The 12,711-nt window shown below is 44.9% G+C and overlaps 1 protein-coding gene across 1 annotated transcript in view; it reads right to left on the bottom strand.

The window, feature by feature from the left end:
• The window catches only part of LOC121550478 (homeobox protein cut-like 2), a 136,969-nt gene that overhangs the window by 23,422 nt on the left and 100,836 nt on the right, over positions 1-12,711 (bottom strand). Inside the window, exon 4 of the mRNA XM_041862746.1 lies at positions 9,730-9,808. Coding sequence (XP_041718680.1) covers positions 9,730-9,808 — 79 coding nt within the window. The remainder of the gene's footprint in view (positions 1-9,729; positions 9,809-12,711) is intronic.

Here is a 12,711-nt window from a genome sequence, read left to right as displayed (position 1 = left end):
CCGGATTCCATCCCCAATCCAATGGGCAGTCAGAGCGGGCTAATCAGGAGCTCGAGAAGGCACTGCGATGCATGACTTCACGCAACCCCCCACTCCTGGTCGCAGCAATTGACATGGGTGGAGTACGCACACAATTCTCTGACCTGCTCTGCCATCGGTATGTCCCCTTTCCAATGTGTTTATGGATACCAGCCTCCTCTATTTGCCAGCCAGGAGGAGGAGGTTACTTGCCCATCTGCACTTGCTTTTGCCCGTCGATGTCGCCGCACCTGGTCACAAGCCCGAGCCACACTCCTCAGGTCCGTTGCCAGCTACACTACCGGGGCCAACCGTCGGAGAATTCCTGCTCCCACCTACCATGTTGGTCAAAGGGTGTGGTTGTCATCGAAGAACCTGCCACTCAGGGTGGAGTCGCAGAAGCTGGCACCTCGGTTCATTGGCCCATTCCCTATCATAAGAGTGATTAGCCCAACTGCTGTCCGGCTCCAACTGCCTAATTCCCTGAGGGTGCACCCCACTTTCCATGTGTCTAAGATTAAGCCCATCCATGAGAGTCCGCTGGTCCCTGCTGCGCCTGGTCCTCCTCCTCCACGGCTCGTCGATGGTGGTCTGGTTTACACCGTCCGCCGCCTGCTTCGGTCCAGACGGAGGGGTAGGGGTCTCCAGTACCTCATTGACTGGGAGGGCTATGGACCTGAGGAAAGGACCTGGGTGCCAGCTAGTCGGATTGTGGATAGGACTCTCATCACCGCTTTCCACCAACGGCATCCGGATCAACCTGCAATCCGTAGGGGCCGCCCCAGAGGGGTCCCTAACCGTCCGGCCCGCTCGGCTTCCTGTCCTGTGCCTGATCCTGTCTCGGGACCTGTCCCATCTCCCGACCCACGGCCCTCGGCTTCCTCCGAGGATGAGGACGTTCACTCGGGACCGTTCGGAGGAGTTCTAGCCCCTCCTCCGGCTCCCCTCCTCCCGCCCGGCGTGGTGTTGCTCTTGGGACTTCTGGGGCCGTCCCTTGGGGGGGTTCTGTCATGAGCCCTCTCACTCCACCGGGTTACCACCTTAATTTGTTTCCACTATCTTCCACTCTGCTCACCTCCCTCTCTCTACTCAGCCTAACTAGCTCCACCTGTCCCTGCTCTGCTCGGCTCTAATTACTCTGCCAGCTGCGCTGCATTACCCACTAACCTCTCCCAGTATTTAAGGCCCTGTCTTTCAGCTCTCCGGTGTCAGATCGTCTGCAAAGCTCACACCCGGAACCTGTTTGCTCGCGCTTCTGGCTCACCCTGGTTTTGTGACCCCGGACCTGCCTGTTTTTTGGATACTCTTCTGCCTCAGGAGATCCAGACCTGCTTCTGCCATTACGACTCCTGACTACTCTTCAATCCCGGTAACTCTGACCAGCCTTCTGCCTTGCTACTACGTATTTTGGATTTCCCTTGAACTGTACTGCTGCCTGGTTTCATTCCGCCCTGTTGTGTCTGTGTCTCCCCCCCCCCAGGACTTCTGGACCACCCACCACCGGCTTCATAGGACGCATCGCTGCCACTGGGGGGGGCACAGACCCAGCGCATTGGACGGGATCCCTGTTACCCCTGGAGCCTTCATTCACTCCCTACTTCCCTTTTCCCTTAAGTTTAATAAACTTTCTGGTGTGACGCAATTGTGGTCCTCTGGTCGTCTGTCTGAATCGTGACAGAAAGAGAACAGGACTACTAATTGATGTTGCTAATAAGCTGTGCTGGATATTCCTTTAAGAGCAATTCTTTAACAGTAAATCCTTACTATAAAAGGAATATTGAATACTTGAATTACATTTTACAATATACCTAGAATTCCCCCCCACACCACCATCTGCATCACCCACCATTATCTACTGTGAGTTGGTCAAATAAACAGTACATTTCTTAATTCAGCCCGTATCTTAATTATGGCTGATTGGACATCTGCCCTGAAGTCATGATAACAGATAGCACAACAGCACATCATTGAGGGTAATAAATCACAGCACATTAATGCATCATATTCTCCAGTAAAATATGGTCCGTTCACAAGTGAATCACAGTGACTGGGCAAAGGTGGGGATGAACAGAATGTTATGAGGAGGAGGAGATTCAGAGGCCATTCCGGACACACAAGTCTGTCCTCTCAGTATACCAGCAAAGATAAGCTGGCATTCAGGATCCTGGCATCACTTGTACTTCAACACAGTTCCACCTGGTTTGGTGATATTGTGTGGTAAAGTCACTACAACAGTAAGCCAGGGTAGGGCTATCATAGAATCTATGTGTGTGTGGTCTCATCATCTACATTGTTTACACTGTGAGCTGAGTTTGCATCAGTGTTACAGATGAGATAATGAGCTTCCATGGCTGGTTCCTATCGGTCGCTGGTCTGGTATTACTCTGCTATTGCTCATCCCACAGCAGGGGGCGGCTCTCTAGGTGCTGGGTGACAGCCCAGGGTAAACAGGCCATGGCTAGCATGGTCACAACAGATATGTTTATTCTTGATAGCCAGCTCCTATTGTTGTTCCTATGGAGTTGGATATAGACCAGGCTAGGCCAGGGCCCACTGTGTGAACTGTCCACATAAAGACTGTCTGGACTGTGGCCGGGACAGTGGGACAAACAGACAGGTCCAGGGTGTGTCTGGGTGGGCAGTAGTGGTGGGTGGGGTTGGACAAGGGTGGCGTGAGCTAACACAAGCAGGTGTGTTGGGGCGGTCCGTCTTTGCCCTGTCAGCGATACACTGTCATTAGGCGTGTGGGCTCAGCGGGGTGCACCATTACGTCTCCCTGGGCCCTGTGTAATTACGCTCTGACATAATTAACCCAGCAAGCCCATTAGCCAAGCACTGGCTGGCTGGAGAGAAGAAAAAAACACTATAATTATTTGTTGTGCGCATGTTAATGAGGCCAGCTGTGTTCCCATCATACAACATGAACAAATTCATTTACAGGGCTGTGCTTCAAGGTTTTTTTATTTTAATTCAAAACAGTCTTGTTTTTTGTTTTGTTTTTCTCTCTGTGTGGTCTTCAAGTTCCAAAAACACTATTTCCTGCTGTTGCAACAAACAGTAACACTGTACATGAGTACATGAGTCCCCTGTAGCTCAGTTGGTAGAGCATGGCGCTTGCAACGCCAGGGTTGTGGGTTCGTTTCCCACGGGGGGCCAGTATGAAAATGTATGCACTCACTAACTGTAAGTCGCTCTGGATAAGAGCGTCTGCTAAAATGTCAAATGTAGTGTATTGTCATGGACCGTGACTGAACAGTTAGTCCTTAGTCCAACCTTCAAAGACAAAGTGCACCATCAAAATGGCTACCTTTGAAAAAAGTTAATTCAACCAAAAGTAAACAACCAATACTCTACCTATAGAGTACGGGAGTCTCCATCCAATGCAGCCATGTAGGAACACTTTCAACAAAGTCATCTATTATTTTAAAAACTACACAGTCACAAGGTACAATTATTTAATGTCTATCCTTGTTTTAACCTAGATTATATAGATTTTTGTGGCTACAAGAACATAATTTTCAACAAAATATGAACTTTGAAAACCTATGAAAAAATATGAAAATACTACAGTAAAAATAGTCAATTTCTGTGCCGTCTTTTCACTAATACGATATTCAGAGCACAGAATAAAAATCTCTCCCTTTGACTTGGAGAAGAGAGTGAAAGAGATAAAGATAAAGAAACAGAGAGAGAGAGAGAGAGAAAGAGAGAGAGAGAGAGAGAGAGAGAGAGAGAGAGAGAGAGAGAGAGATAAATGGTGAAAGAAGTGTGTCTTTCACTGTGTGCTGACAGACAATCTGAAAGACACACTTTAACCTGGTCTTTTGTCGGTGTTCCACACATGCCTTTGTCTGGCAGACTGAAGGACATCTCTACAACAATGTCAAAAGAACCTCTTAGATATATACATAAACAAGAATATCAGGGTACAGTACCATTCAGCCACTCTTTAACTCTAATTGATAGGGTTGGCGTCCTTGTTTTCTTCTTCCTTTTTTGTTACAATAACAAAATAACTGTTCAGTGAACAATCACAAAAAATATGAAAAAACACAACTGAAACTATTCATCGCCTGTACACTTCAGAGCTTGAGTTTTAGTCGTATTACTATATATATATATATATATATATATATATATATATATATATATATATATATATATATATATATATATATATATATATACACACACATATATATATACACACACACACACAGTATCTCTCCACACACACACTCAAATGCCCACGCACACACACACTTCCTCTCTGTTCTGAGCACACACTCTGCCGGTCCCTCTTGGGTCTCCTGCTCCACGGGGATCCATTGGAGGCCCAGCTCTTTTATGAACATAATGCATTATTAAGCACCTCAAACATCTCCTGGGCTTTTGTTTATTACTGCTCTTATTAATCACTTGTGCAGAATCTCGTCCTGCCCAAAAGAGCTTTCATTTTCCATCAACTTCTATATGCTTTAATTTTTTATACTGCCACAAACATGGCGCACACACAGCTCTCCCAAGTTCCCTCTCATCTTCTGATGGAATGTACTCAGCACCACACTTATTATTTAAAAAACTCAATGCCTTACAGGCCTCAATAAGTCTCTCTCTCAAGCATCTGCCAATGTACACTGAGTGGACAAAACATTATGAACACCTGCTCTTTTAAATATTTAACAAATATGCCATTTAGCAGACGCTTACATCCAAAGCGACTTACAGTCATGTGTGCATACATTTTTACGTATGGGTGGTACAAGCGCCATGCTCTACCAATTGAGCTACAGAGGACCACAGTCTGTCTTTCCATGACAGACTGACCAGGTGAATCCAGGTGAAAGCTATGATCCCTTATTGATGTCACTTGTTAATTCACTTCAAATCAGTGTAGATGAAGGGGAGGAGACAGGTTAAATAAAGATTCTTAAGCCTTGATACAATTGAGACATTCAGAGGGTGAATGGGCAAGACAAAATATTGAAGTACCTTTGAACGGGATATGGTAGTAGGTGCCAGGCGTACTGGTTTGTGTCAAGAACTGCACCGCTGCTGGGTTTTTCACACTCAACAGTTTCCCATGTGTATCAAGAATGGTCCACCACCCAAAGGACATCCAACCAACTTGACACAACTGTGGGAAGCATTGGAGTCGACATTGGCCAGCATCCCTGTGGAACGCTTCCGACACCTTGTAGAGTTCATGCCCTGACGAATTTAGGTTGTTCTGAGGGCAAAAGGGGGTGCAACTCAATATTAGGAAGGTGTCCCTAATGTTTTGTACACTCAGTGTATATAGGGAGCTACAAGGGGACAATAATAATATTCTTTGAATAGATTAAGGTCAAATCACAAAGGTCAATAATGCTCTATTCTTACAACCTTGGATCCAAAGGAAATTACTAAGTGACTTCAATATGCACTGCACTTACAATCTCGCAGGCCAGGGAGACTTCAATACATGAATATTCATTGTGCAATGAAGTCACAAAGCCATGATGGAATTGTGTGTAGTTGTACCTGGACCTGGAACCCGTACCATGCAGTAGTATTTGGTCACCACTAGCAAGCACTGTTGCCCCAATGTTTCAACTGATGCAGACCTCAGCCCTTCAAAGGGCCCAACAAACATACACAACACAAACACAAACACACACACACACAGTAAGTGAGCTCCCTGCTCAGATGAAAGGTACTGTGTTCTTCAGGAGAGACGGAGAGAGAGCGAGAGAGAGGGACGGGGTGATCCTGAGGGAGGAGTGTGAGTAAAGAGAGGGGAGGGGGCAGAGCAAACACCTGGAGCGCGAGTCTCAGGGCTACGCTCCTGGCGACAGGGCCAAGCTCCTCCTCTCACAGCGACAGCTACAAACACCAAGGTTCAAACGCAACCACAGAGTCAGAGATGCTCATACAGGAGGGAGAGAGATGATGATGAGAGATGATGAGAGATGAGGAGAGAGGTGCCACTCAGGAGAGCCAATGCAGTCATGGAAACTGTCACTGTTATTCACATCCTGTGATGGGGAACTAGTTTATTTACACTGATCAAAAAAGTATAGAGGTGAAAATCTAAACAAGGAAGCATTGTTTACAAGTATTTATTTCAGGCCTAATATTGTGTAGACAATTTCCATGGAGCAGAGGGATATACAGTGCCTTGCTAAAGTATTCAGTATTTCTTATTTTGTTGCATTACAACCTGTAATTTAAATTGATTTTTATTTGGATTTCATGTAATGGAGATACCCCAAGAGACTTGCAGCTGTAATTGCTGCAAAAGGTGTCTCTACAAAGTATTGACTTTGGGGGGAGTGAATAGTTATGCACGCTCAAGGTTTCTGTTTTTTTTGTCTTATTTCTTGTTTGTTTCACAAAAAAAATTATTTTGCATCTTCAAAATGGTAGGCATGTTGTGTAAATGAAATGATACAAACCCCCAAAAAAGCAATTTTATTTCCAGGTTGTAAGGCAACAAAATAGGAAAAATGCCAAGGGAGGTGAATACTTTCGCAAGCCACTGTATGTCTTAAATGCATGGAAATGCACATTATGATTCTGGTGTGTGACTTTTTGGCTTGGGGACCCAATAATTACATTTTTAGAAGTATTACATTTTCAAGGTGTTCTTATTGCTCAGAGCACTTATTTCAACTGTTCGCCATAAAATGCAGAGGATGTATTGGAGTTGCCTCAAAGAGCATGCCCTGTACGACTGACTGTTCATGATACCGGTAAAGGTTGCATAGTCACATTGTCATGCTACATGTATTCTTCTGTCACAGGAAACAGCACCACACTTCAACTATAATAATAGCCATCTTCTTCAGCAGCTGGAGCTTGATACACTTGCTGACTTTACAGTAAAAACAAAACCCAAATCACACACACACACACACACACACACACACACACGCACACACACAGCATTTCAAGCCATGTATTCTCCTCTCCTCTCTTCCCTTACACTAACATTCTCCTCCTTGTAAACACACTGATGTGAGATACACATTTGCTTTACCAAATTGGGACGTGATTAAAACCTGCTCTATTGAGAGCCTGTTCAGGGTAGCCCTGTGTTGTTTCAGGGATACATAACCTCTGTCTATAACATTCACATGAACTGAGAATATGAAAGCAGCATCATAACGTGTGTCATGCGTGTCCAACATTATGCAACTGACATCATCATTGGCACCTATTCCAATAACAGATTTGTTATTGTGGATAACTGATACACCAAACGTCACTGTTAACTGGATACAACAGGTCACATATTGAGATGCTGCCCTTGTCCCCTCCCCCTCCCTGGCTCTCCTCTTGCATTCATTACCTCTGCTGTCGGCCGCTCTGATTGGACCAACGGCCTGTGAGTGTCAGCAGACCAACCAGGATGGAGGGATACTTTCAAATGAAATAAGAGGGAGAAACAAATGTCTGGCTATGAATAGTAATAACGACATTAAGATTAACGAGTACGGCGTGTAAAGAATAATTGCGTGTGTCAAAACATTACAAATACATGAGCTGGATTGTTTGTTTGGAGACTGGTAGGAAAGCAGCACAGTGTTGTGTTTATATGGGAGGAGACTAATAAAGTGAGGGACCACAGCCAACTGACTGTCCTCTGGTGTACCTGGAGCGATCCATTCTGGGAACAGGGGGGTGACCTTGGACAGGCCAGTGAGATGCACAATAATAAACAGGCGTTGGATAGCGCAGGCCCACCGTCACAGATGGCAGATTCTGTGAGGGGGCCGATACACAAAATAACCTACTCTGCTTTTTGTGACTCCTGTTTGGCAACAGATAGGAGGTAAATAATATCTGAAAGATAATAATTAATAGATTTGGAGACTTTTAGCAATTAGCAGTTAACTGCAATTATTGGTATGCCATTAAGGAATTAGATGGCAAATAACTCCAATAACTCCTTCTGTGTAGTAAGCCCAGGAAAAGTCATCTATACATAGACCTGCAGTGACACACAGTATGAGAGCTAAGACTAGAGACTATGGTGAGTGAGAGTCACTCTGATGCTAATGCTAGCGCAGGTCCAGGTCCAGGTAAGGTCAGAGGAAGATGAGTGTTCTGGATATGCTAATCCAAGGCCCTCTGATGTAACCAGAGAGGCCCACTCCTTTAGCTTTGTGACATGACGACAAGGCTCTACCCCCACCCCGGGCAATCATTGAGAACTGATATATGTTTACATCACATTGGTCAAATGAACAGAAAATAGGAGTTGAAAGTGTGCATGCACGTGTGTACGCCAGAGGAGGCTGGTGGGAGGCGCTATAGGAGGATGGGCTTATTGTAATGTCTGGAATAGAATGAATGGAACGATATCAAACACATCAAACATATGAAAACCCAGTTCGAATCCATTCCATTGATTCCAATCCAGCCATTATAATGAGCCCGTCCTCCTATAGCTCCTCTCACCAGCCTCCTCTGGTGTGTGCGTGTGTGTATGTGCTTATGTGTAAGAGCAAAAGTAAACGTTCAATTCCTATTTTTTAACTCTTCAAACCCAATCCTAGCTACAAGGGTTCCGATACAGTTTAACGGTCCTCTGTAGCTTAGCTGGTAGAGCACGGCGCTTGTAACGCCAAGGTAGTGGGTTCGATCCCCGGGACCACCCATACACAAAAATGTATGCACGCATGACTGTAAGTCGCTTTGGATAAAAGCGTCTGCTAAATGGCATATTATATTATTATTATTATATGGTTTATGAGTACTCTTTCTTGTCAATGCCCTGTGTAATTAAAGAGATGAAGTCCTCATTCCTTACATTACCACTGTTGGTTCAGTCTGCTCTTGATTGAAAATGTGTTTATGACAAAATATAGCCCCTAAAACCCTCCTGGGTCCTCTATTAAGCCCTTGATACATGCAGGTATAGGTCAAGAAATCAAACTGAACACATCTTCAAAGACATCCATTTCTTATCAAGAAAATAACTCCATTCAAAGTGTGTGGTGCAATATCAAGCAGGAAACTTCAAGGTAAAATGGAGACCTTTAAAAGTCAGTCGCTGCATCGCTATTTTCTCTGACACCCACTTTTATCTTGTATTCATTGAATCTGTAAACCGCATTCTCTACTCTTGCCATGATTGTTCCTCTGATGTAGCCGGAGATTGGAGTGCGTTTTGCTCTTGTCTCCTGCAACAAAGAGCAATGTTGTATAGTGTGTGCTGGCACCAAACAACAACAGAATAAACAGTCTCTCCCCCTCCCCCTCTCTTTCCCTGCCGGCCTCATCAGGCCTGCACTCCAGACTAAGACAAGCTACAGTTGGCTTTTAATTGGCCCTCTGCAATCAACAGCCCATCCCCACAAGGATCGTCTCTCCTCAGCAATGCAACGCTCAAGGACCAGCGCTCGGTTTTGAAGTGGCCCCACACAGAGTCTTGGAAACCACACTGAGAGCACAAACTCTAAAACATAGATAAGAGCTTCAGGTGTCTTATGGATATTTATATATCTAGGATATCTATGGCAAGAAAACAGTCATTTTGTATTTTAGCATGTCTTATGTAGAACGTTGGCCTAATGATGTTGACTTTGGCTTTGAGTGTAGTTGATCTGGCTGGGGAGAGTGATCTCCTATGGAAGGTTTGTTACATGAGTAATGTTGTGTGTTGTTTGTGACTGTGCTGTTGTGATGTGATGTGTGTGGCTTTGTTACAGGTGGGAGACTCACCAGGGGCTTCGATAAGCTGCTTGTAGATTCCCAGGAATGCAGACTCTGCCTCCTTACTGCGCTTGTTCAGAGCGACCACCTGGAGAGGACAGGACAGGACACAGCCATCAGGGTGACACTCAGGCATCAACATTCATACTAAACCTTTACTGAATGAACATTTAGCGACCCATACACACAGACAATCTACATTTACATGCATTCTACACTGTTATGACATATGAAGAAAACAACCAGCATATACAGTAATTGTGCTAACGAGACAGACAGAAACAAATCTGAGCCATCTCCAGAAGCTAATCAGAATGACAGTACATCACCAACATGTCGCTCTGATGGGGTTTGTGTGCTGAATTATGTGAACAAGGTGCTGAGGTAATACTACAAGCTGATATTTGGCCTCTTAAACAACAACGTTGCGGTGTGTAGTGAGGTGACATTTGGCCTGTTAAATGCAGTTGTGGTATGCTCTATGAGGCAGGTCAGTGTCTGTGGCCTCCATCACACCGGCGCCCAGCCACTCCTGCTATTCTCCACTCCACGGGTGATGCAAACCAATTAACAATTAATTAGGACGGACAAAGAAGGGAATTAGCCACCACCTGGCCCCATGGAGAGGGCATCTGCCCTGGTGGGTATGTGGGTTACAGTCCTCACAGCTACAATACACCAGCAGCCCTGTTATCTACTGTAAGTCAGAAGAAGTCAATGGCTGAAAGTCTTAGCTTAGCAACTCTCTGAAATACTACATCAGATAGCGCAGGAGACTGCTGAGGGGAGGACGGCTCATAATAATGTTTGGAACGGAGTAGGTGGAATGGCATCAAACACATGGAAACCGCTCCAGACATTACTTCCCAATTAAGGTGCCACCAACCTCCTGTGTCAGATAGGCCATGTCCACTCCAAATGTCCCTCCAGTCCAAGAGCAAACAAAATTCTAATTATTGTCATCTATTCTCTATAGAATTCCTGTCAGTGTTGATTACAATTTTTATCTGATCAGACATAATGACTTCTATTGAAGGGCCCAAGTGCATGTTTACGTCTGAGACGTTCTTTATTGGTCTTACTTCAGTTCAACAATGTTATTTGGAACGAGGACTGAAAACACTTATGAGAATGGTGGAGAAACAGTTTAGAGATGGTTATAAGTAACAACTGTGGAAAACAGAGAGATGGAGAGCCCTTGATTTACTGGAATTGTCTTGTGTCCTCCCCGAAGAGGCATAACGACAGCATCATGTTTAAAGAAATATCATAAAGATCAAGCAAATCCCTCCCACTCGGAGCTGCGAGCAGGAGTTCATGGAAAATGGAAAGGCTGGAGTCCAATCAATATAGATGCAATAGTCTGCCTCTCTCTCTCTCTCTCTCTCTCTCTCTCTCAAAAAGAAAATAGCCTTCACATGCATATAATATGTGCTCTCTATACAGCACAAGGTGCACCTGTGTAATGATCATGATGTTTAATCAGCTTCTTGACATGCCACACCTGTCAGGTGGATGGATTATCTTGGCAAAGGAGTAATGCTCACTAACAGGGATGTAAACACATTTGTGCACAAAATTTGAGAGAAATACGCTTTATGTACGTATGGAAAATGTATGGGATCTTTTAATTCAGCTCATGAAACATAGGACCAACACTTTACATGTTGCATTTATATTTTTGTTCAGTATATATATAGCAGGTTGTGTGAACTCACCAGGATCTGTTTCAGACTGACACCACCGTCCCTGTCCTGTCTTCCTCCCTGAAGCATACACCAAATAAGGCCCTGAACTGCATATGTAAAACACACAGCACCTGTGAATGCAACAGGCTCCATTTTCAACAGACACAGGGTCTCCTGGCCCTCCATCACCCTTTAACGAGAGAACACTGAGATTACCTCCACAATCACACCATTAACCTGTCTGCAGCCGCTAGAAGAGACATCAATCACATGCCTGATGCCTCTTCACATTAGCACAGTCGGTATGCGTAACCCTCTCCCTCATGGATGCTGCCACCGCCATCATTAAAGCACCTCGGAGGTGTCACGCATAATGTGGTCTGATCTGAGGGACTCTGGACCTGATGCTAATCTACCTTCAGCCAAACACATGGGATTAGCTGCCGTCCCCTGGTACCACACAGATCACACTATTGAGAGCTATGGTATAAATAATGTATGTTTCAGCAGAGGTATGGTGGTAGTAGTGCAATGTATCTAAACATATTCCATGTTAGCCAGTTTGGCCGTAAAAGGATAGAATATGGCTTCTCTGGGAGGGATGTGGTGAACATTCATTTTACAAGCAACAGGAGTAAACCCTCAGCGATTTATTGTAGAGAGAGAGAGAGAGCGAGAGAGCGAGAGAGCGAGAGAGCGAGAGAGAGAGAGAAAACCTGTTAGAAGTGGACCATAACTCTTCACAGAGGATTAGTCGGTGTGGGCAGGCTACTGCTGCTGCCTCTGGGATTGCACTGCTGGGAAATGCTTACAGAGGCCTAGGAGGATACTTATAGTGAAACACATGGTCGATGTGTGGGTCTGTGTGCATGTGTGTGTGTGTGTGTGCGTGCGTGCGTGCACGTGTGTGGTGTGTCAGCATGTGAGAAGAGAAGAATAAATGATGGCAACAAGATGAGTTTAAGATAAAGAAGTGGAGGGAAGAGAAAGACAGAGACAGGCACTGAGCTACAGACAAAGAAAGAGAGTGTGAGAAAGAGGTTCCCATAAAGACTGCAATTAGCAATTATGCAGACATCAATTACAATTATCACAACTGGTGATTATGCAATTATCACTCTAAATCCTTGTTTTTTTACCAGCTTGCCACCTCCTGTGATTTGGGTGTTTGAGGACAGGGTGTGTGATGATGCAGGTGATTAGAGTGTGTGACGTGGCGGGGGTGTTAGGTGTGTGTGTGTGTGCATGGGCGCGTGAGTTAGTAAGATTATTGCTGCTGGTGGATGAGAGAGGTGGTGTGTAA

The sequence above is a fragment of the Coregonus clupeaformis genome, chromosome 18, assembly GCF_020615455.1.
Source record: "Coregonus clupeaformis isolate EN_2021a chromosome 18, ASM2061545v1, whole genome shotgun sequence".
NCBI lineage: Eukaryota > Metazoa > Chordata > Actinopteri > Salmoniformes > Salmonidae > Coregonus > Coregonus clupeaformis.
The sequence above is the reverse complement of the archived record's forward strand: the minus strand, read 5'-3'. Positions and strand labels throughout refer to the sequence as shown.